This window comes from Saccostrea echinata, unplaced genomic scaffold (genome assembly GCF_033153115.1).
Source record: "Saccostrea echinata isolate AGI-Se365-2 ecotype Australia unplaced genomic scaffold, CSIRO_AGI_Sech_v1 ptg000022l, whole genome shotgun sequence".
NCBI classification, from domain to species: Eukaryota; Metazoa; Mollusca; class Bivalvia; order Ostreida; family Ostreidae; genus Saccostrea; species Saccostrea echinata.
The window spans coordinates 11734115-11741993 of record NW_026889771.1 but is presented as its reverse complement, the minus strand read 5'-3'; the positions used below and the strand labels follow the sequence as shown (position 1 = coordinate 11741993).

Genomic DNA, 7879 nt, shown 5'->3' with positions numbered 1-7879 from the left:
GCTGAGGCACAAGAAGAGGATAGAAACTTACACAAATATGAGAGACAATCTGATCATTCTTTCAATGATATTCCTTCTCTATCCTCACAAAACACTTCAATACTGGCCAGGAAAAGAGCAAAAGCTGAAGCTGCTAAGGTGAGCTTGGAATTCGCTATTCAAGAAGCTGAGCTGAGAAAAGATCAAGCACGCTTAATAGAAAAACACTTATTGGAGGAGGCTACAGCGAAGGCTGCTGCTGCTCGTAAGAAGGCTGAAATTGATGCTGAACTCGAACTCCTGACTCTCAAGCGAAAGGCTGCAGAAACTAAGACAGAAGCTGATTTTCTAGAATCTGAGCACTCTCGTTCATCATCAAAACACTCATCCATTCATTCGCTACCAAAGGATGACCCTATGTTGAGGACAGAGAAATACATTGAGCAACTCTCAAAAGACACAGAAGATAAGATTCGTGAATCAGAAATCTCAAAATTGGAAGTCCAGCATGTTAATGCAGTTTGTACGAATCCAAACACTAAAGATCCACCAGACAGACATTGCTATATGCTGAACCCTGAAGCTCCTCCTTATGTTCCTAACCCTTATACCCCTGCATCCGACTTCACAAAATTTCTGCTGAAAAAGGACCTGTTACTTACACGCCTGGTTAACTTTAATGACAGGCCTGAATCCTTTGCTTCTTGGAAAAGCAGCTTTCAGACTGTCATGAGAGAACTTGGGGTTAATCCTAATGAAGAAATAGACCTTTTAGTCAAATGGCTAGGTCCTGATTCACAGAAACATGCCATGACGCTCAAAATGGCAAACATCTCCAACCCAGAAAGAGGATTGCATCGTATCTGGAACCGTTTGGAGGAACGCTTTGGTGCTGCGGAAATGGTGGAGTCAGCATTAAAAGAGAAACTTAACTCTTTTCCAAGAATAACAAAAAACTACAAAATGTTATACGACTTAGCAGATGTACTTACCGAGATTGAATCTGTTATGGAGGATCCGAAATATCGCAGTGTCTTAGCTTATTATGATTCATCATCTGGTGTTTCACCCATTGTGGGCAAACTCCCACTCAATCTTCAAGAAAAATGGACAAGTACTGCTATCAAATACATTGAAAAGAATGGTGTTCTATACCCACCTTTTACATTTTTCGCAGAATTTGTTCGGAAGTTAAGTAGCACAAAGAACAATCCAAGTTTCAAATATGACCCAGTGACTTCTGGAATGTGTCAGAAAGAGAACAAATTCACAAGAGACAGTGGCAGGGTACCAAGGGTAACCATACTGAAAACTGAGATGAGTCCAGCATCGAAAGGGCTAAATAAGGAAACAAAATCTGGATTGAAGAAGGCTGATGAAAGTAGTCGTTGTCAACTTCACAATGCCAACCATCCTCTTAACAAATGCCGTGCCTTCAGGAACAAAAGTTTAGAAGAGCGTAGAAAGTTTTTAAAGGAGAAGGGGATATGTTTCCGATGTTGTTCTTCAACAACACACATAAGGCGCAACTGCAAGGAGACAGTTTCGTGTGAGGAGTGTTCCAGCGGTAGTCACCCAACGGCACTTCATCCAGACAAGAAGCAAGCTAGCAGTTCTAGTGGAAATCCATATTCCTTGACACATTATGGCGGGGAGAAAACCACTGAAGCTCCAGCTTTGAATGTTAACTCTGCATGCACCCAGATCTGTAAGGATATGTTTCAAGGAAAATCATGTGCGAAAACTGTATTGGTACGAGTCTTCAGGAAAGACCATCCAGAAATAGATTTAAAAACCTATGCGATAATTGACGATCAAAGCAATCGCTCACTCGCTAGTCCCGAGTTCTTTGACTATTTTGGTGTCCATGACGGAGTCACAGAGTACACATTAGCATCATGCATGGGAATTGTCAATACATCTGGAAGAAAGGCCTTTGGATTCATAGTGGAATCACTAGATGGAAGTAAACAGCTCGCTCTGCCGACTGTGATAGAATGCGAACACATCCCTAACGATCGGGAGGAAATACCTACATCAGATGTAGCGGCTAGCTATCCTCACCTGGCTGATATTGCAAGACACTTCACTCCACTGGATGAAGATGCGCAAATTCTTCTACTGATAGGACGAGATCTCCTGGAAGCACACTATGTGCTAGACCAAAGAATAGGACCAGAAAACAGCCCATTGGCCCAAAGGCTCCCTTTGGGATGGACTATGATTGGAGAAACTTGTCTTGGGGGAGCACATGAGCCCAAGACCATTCAAGTAAACAAAACCTATATTCTCTCAAATGGACGAGCATCTTTACTCAAACCATGCCAAAATGAGTTTAATTTGAAGGAGAGATCTTCAGATAATTTTGGCCAGTCAGTGTTTGATAGGACAGATGCAGATGAGAAGCCAGGACTATCGTCGGAGGATAGGAAATTTCTTGAAATTATGGACCAAAACTTCACACGAGATGTAGATGGTTTTTGGACAGCCCCCTTGCCATTTAGACAGGATAGAGAAAGGCTTCCAAACAACAGAACACAGGCCCTTAAGCGGGCCAAAAGTCTTCACATCAGCATGGAGAGAGACCCCATAAAGAAAAGACACATGTTTGAGTTTATGAGTAACATCTTAGACAAACATGCGGAATTGGCACCCCCTGTTTCGGACGGAAAAGAATATTGGTACCTCCCAGTCTTTGGGGTCTATCACCCAAGAAAGCCAGATAAGATTAGGGGAGTGTTCGACTCTTCAGCAAAGCATTGTGGAATATCGCTCAACGATGTTCTTATGTCTGGTCCAGACCTCACAAACAGTTTGTTGGGCGTTCTCATGAGATTTAGGCAAGACACAGTTGCTGTCATGACTGATGTGGAGCAAATGTTTTACTGCTTTAGAGTACAGGAGGAACACAGAGACTATCTCCGCTTTCTTTGGTACCGTAATAATAATCCTGAGGAGGACTTGGCAGAATACAGAATGAAAGTCCATGTATTCGGCAACAGCCCTTCTCCGGCAGTAGCCACCTATGGTCTTAGAAAAGTTGCAGAGATCAGTTCCAAAGCCTTCGGAGAAGATGTGAAATTGTTTGTAGAACGAGACTTCTACGTTGATGATGGCTTAACATCTCTTTGTGAAGAGGCATCTGCTGTCGATCTGATCAAAAGGACACAACAAGCACTTCTGAATAAAGGCAATCTGCGCCTTCATAAGATAGTGTCCAACTCTAGAGCTGTAATGAACTCATTTGAATCGAGAGACCTCGCAAAGGGTCTAGAGGATGTCGATATTGGTGCAGAAGAGCTTCCCGTCCAGCGAAGCCTTGGAATATGTTGGAACCTCAACAGTGATTCTTTTTTGTTCCTGGTTTCAGCAGATGAGAAACCATTCACACGCAGAGGAGTACTCAGTACGATTAACAGCATTTTCGACCCACTTGGATTTCTAACGCCAGTGGTTATCGAGGGGAAAATGTTACTAAGGACATTGGTTCAAGAGTCGATTGATTGGGATGAGCCCCTTCCGGATCATCATAAGGATCGATGGCAGAAATGGAAAAACTCGCTTGCTGCTTTAGAACAAGTCAGAATCCCACGAACTTACACCAGTACATCTATCAGAGACTGTCCCGAAAAATCCATCCATGTCTATTCAGATGCCTCAGAAAAGGCAATAGCTGCCGTAGCTTATATAAAAACAGGTAGTACAGATGGAAGAGAAGAAATTGGTTTCTTGCTTGGAAAGGCCAAATTAGCCCCTTCGCATGGTCACACAATTCCGAGGTTGGAGTTGTGTGCGGCAGTTCTGGCAACGGAGATTGTTCAGTGTATTAGGGATCATCTTGACATTCCTCTGCATAGTTTCCATATGTATACAGATAGTAAGGTCACACTGGGATATATACATAACCAAGTTAGAAGGTTTTACACCTACGTGAGCAATAGAGTGGCCCGCATTCACCAAGTAACCTCACCAAAGCAATGGACTTATGTACCTACGGATAGTAACCCAGCTGACCTAGCAACAAGATCTATTGCAGCATCTGAACTTTCAACAAGCACATGGCTACTTGGACCATCTCATCTTCGAGAGAACATCAGAACCCAATTTGAACCCTTTGACCTACAAAACCCAGACTCAGACAAAGAAATCAGACCATTAGCAGTTGTGTCATGTAGAAAGACAGAGATACTAGAATCCAAAACCAAGCTTTTGGGTTCACACCGTTTTAGACAGTTTTCTCAATGGACAAGACTTGTCGAGATTATGTGTAAACTGAAGCACATCGCCCAAAGTTTCACTGCTGCGAGGAAGTGTAAAGGATGGCATCTTTGTGCTGAGACTCAAACTCTCGATTCATACAAAGAAGCTGAAAGCATGATAATCAGATGTGTACAACAGGAGTCTTTTTCCACAGAGCTTCAATGTCTTGAAAGACATGAACCTCTTCCGAGGAATACTCAGCTGCGGAAATTGGATCCTTTCATTGGTGCCGATGGTCTCCTTAGAGTTGGGGGTCGTCTTAACCTAAGCAACATTCAGCAAAGTGAAAAAAATCCAGTTATCATTCCAAGTCGAAATTACATTGCAACTTTGTTGGTCAGATTCTATCATGAAAAGTGCAAACATCAAGGGAGGCATATCACTGCAGGGGCAGTCCGCATGGCAGGATTCTGGATCTTGGGTGGGAAAAGATTGGTCTCAACCATCATCTACCACTGTGTGACATGCCGTAAACTACGAAGACAAGTAGAACACCAAAAGATGGCCGACCTTCCCTCAGACCGTTTGGAGCCTGCACCTCCTTTTACGAATGTTGGCTTGGATGTGTTCGGACCATGGTCCGTTGTTACACGACGCACGAAAGGCGGAGCAGCTAACTCCAAGAGATGGGCGGTTCTATTCACATGCCTTTCTACTCGTGGAGTACACATAGAAGTCATCGAAGAGCTTAGTTCATCATCCTTTATAAATGCATTTAAGCGTTTTATGGCTATCAGGGGACCCGTTAAGATTGTGAGATCTGACCGTGGTACGAATTTCGTTGGTGCTACAGACGATCTCTGCATAGACACAGTTAAGGTAGAGGATCATCCTGTCAAGGACTTCCTGTATGACAGTGGAGTAGTTTGGATATTCAACCCTCCTCACGCATCCCACATGGGTGGTGTGTGGGAGAGGCTGATAGGGGTTACGCGCAGAATTCTGGATGCCATGCTTCTTGGAACGCCTGGAAAAGCATTGACGCATGAAGTCCTTACTACCTTCTTAGCTGAGGTATCTGCGATTATTAACTCTCGCCCGCTTGTTGGTGTGTCATCTGATCCAGAAGATCCTTATCATCTAAGTCCATCTTTGCTTCTCACACAAAAGCCAGACGTCCTTGTTCCAGCCGGGCTTTCGTTTGACGAAAAAGACTCGTATAAGGTTCAATGGAAAAAAGTGCAGTACCTGGCAGATGTCTTTTGGTCCAAGTGGAAGAAACAATACCTCCAGACACTTCAGGAGCGGCAAAAATGGCAGACAAACAACAAAGATCTGCGTGTTGGTGATGTCGTCCTTCTGAAGGATGAGTTACAGAACAGAATTTACTGGCCCATGGGTCTTGTGACGAGAACCTTTCCTGGATCGGATGGAAGAGTACGAAAGATAGAAGTCCGCATCATACGTGATGGGAAACCCACAGAATATGTTCGACCGGTGAACCAAGTTGTTCTCTTGATATCTGAAACCTAGTTGATATCTGCGATATCAGGCGGGGAGTGTTCCGCCACAGCTTCCATACCTGACTTTCCCCATGTGCTAACGGGGTACATGTGCTTCCGGCGAAGCAATATGTGTTCATGTTTTTGTTTCGGGAAGCTGACCACAGTGTAAGTTATGACATTTATTTAGTGACTGTGAAGCAGTTGAGATTTGCTTCATTTCGTTTCTTATTTGTGTATCAATTTGATATCAAACGGAATTGATTTAGATTGTTTACTACTGTTGATCACGTGACTTATTCATTGTGCTATCTAGTCTCTTAAATTGATATAGTTCAGTATTATTATGTATCACTCTTTATGTACATGTAAAGTTTATATTATCAGTATTACTTGAATATGTGTTTGGCTCAGATTATTGTGTTTAAATTCAGGAATTACTAAACTAGGGGCTTGATAAAAATTTTTATGTATGGAAACCAGTTTGTGCCATAAATTGGGATTGTATTCATTTTATAAGTCACCTTGTGCTCTTTGTTTGTTAATTGATTCTTATACCAAACTTTCTTTTGTTCCAGCTTTTTACCAATCATTTACCAATAAAGTCAGTCAACACTTTAGAGGTCTAGTGGTTTATTCTGGCTGCGGGTTCCGTACCGTGGGGCAGCACATAGATACAAGCATAATTTGTAAACACTCAAGAGGACAAGAAAACACATAAACATACAGCAATAAAAACATAAAATTTATGTTGAGTCTAGGCAATACAGAGGTGATGAGTAATTTGAATTACCTCCGTTACACCAGGTAGCTATATATGGCATTACAACTGAGTCCCTAAACTACAAAAAAATATCAAGGGACGGTGCTCTAGGATACGCATGTCTCAGCAGTGCAACTGTCTGGACAGCATTTCTCCTCATAACTAATGTAGATCAGCAATTCAATAATGAATGTGTCACATAAAATTGAGAAAATATAAATAATTAAATAAGCAAAAATTAATCAAATGTTGCCATGTTGGTGTATAAATGTACATAAACTATAAGATAAGGATGTATCCATGGTTGCCAGTCTGCAGAAGACATCAAGGGACGGTGCTCTAGAAAATGCATGATCCTAGTCAAATACATTAACATTGATAAAAGGTTGCATTCCTCCTCATGTTTAATGTAGATAGGCAAAATGAGCACAATTATATTTATAAAACGTAAAAGCTAAATATAAAATTGTTTAAAAAGTCATATACAGTGTTTTGATATGAATTGAATTAGTATTCTTAGGATTGACTCATTTTCATTTGTTTGTTTGATTGTTGTTTAACGTCCCTCTCGAGAATTTTTCACTCATATGGAGACGCCACCACTTGCCGGTGGAGAGCTGCAATTTTTTTTACATATACTCGGCACTTAGGGCCATTGAGCAGTGAGGGATCTTTGTCGTGCCAGCACCTACTGCGACACGTGCCCTCGGTTTATACGGTCTCATCCGAAGGACCGGTCTCCATTTCCCACAGTAGGATTCGAACCCGCGACGTAAGGATTAACTCCTTACTCCGCGACTCTAGAGCAGACGCTCTTACCACTGCGCCACGCTGGCGACCATTTTCATTTGAAAATAGCCATATAAGATTCCCATTAAAATCAGGATTAGGGAAATTGGTACAAAATTCTGAGACAGATTTTAAGAAAATTTCTCGTTCATCTATGAATTTTGTACATTTGAAGAGAACATGTATTTCATCCTCCACCTCATTTAAATCACATTTTGAACAAAATCGCATGTGTACTTGGATACCCTGTAACCTTCCAACTTCAATTTGTAAATGATGTGAAGATATTCAAAATCTACTCAGTCATCTCCTAAACTCAAAATTCTTAATGATATTAAGATAATTTTCGAAACCAAATTGATCTCTAATTTTGACATAAGTACGTAGTTTACCATCCATATAGCTGCCCAAATTGTCATGCCATAATTTCATCTAAATTTTCTTCAGAATTTTGTGAATTGTTTATTTACTAACTTTTGTCCTGTTATTTAAACATCCCTTCAATTCTGGTATATTTTCTAGAATAATGTGTAGTGACCTGTACCAAGAGTAACTATTATCAGCATATATATAGTTTCTTAGAATGTTTATATGCATTTCTGAGTAAAGGAAGCTCTCTTTCATTTTGTTTCAAACTTTCAAGTCT

The 7879-nt window shown here is 41.3% G+C and overlaps 1 protein-coding gene across 1 annotated transcript; it reads left to right on the top strand.

The window, feature by feature from the left end:
* Nucleotides 1-4802: 4802 nt before the first annotated feature.
* On the top strand, nt 4803-6352 carry LOC133190423 (uncharacterized). Its single transcript, XM_061326053.1, has 2 exons — nt 4803-5849; nt 6260-6352. The coding sequence occupies exon 1, from the start codon at nt 4966-4968 to the stop codon at nt 5710-5712; it is 747 nt and encodes a 248-aa protein (XP_061182037.1). The 5' UTR covers nt 4803-4965; the 3' UTR covers nt 5713-5849; nt 6260-6352.
* The last annotated feature ends 1527 nt before the right edge of the window (nt 6353-7879 follow it).

What these genes read in the sequence shown, in the direction of transcription:
- LOC133190423 (XM_061326053.1), top strand. Translation starts at nt 4,966, where the DNA reads ATGGCTATCAGGGGACCCGTTAAGATTGTGAGATCTGACCGTGGTACG.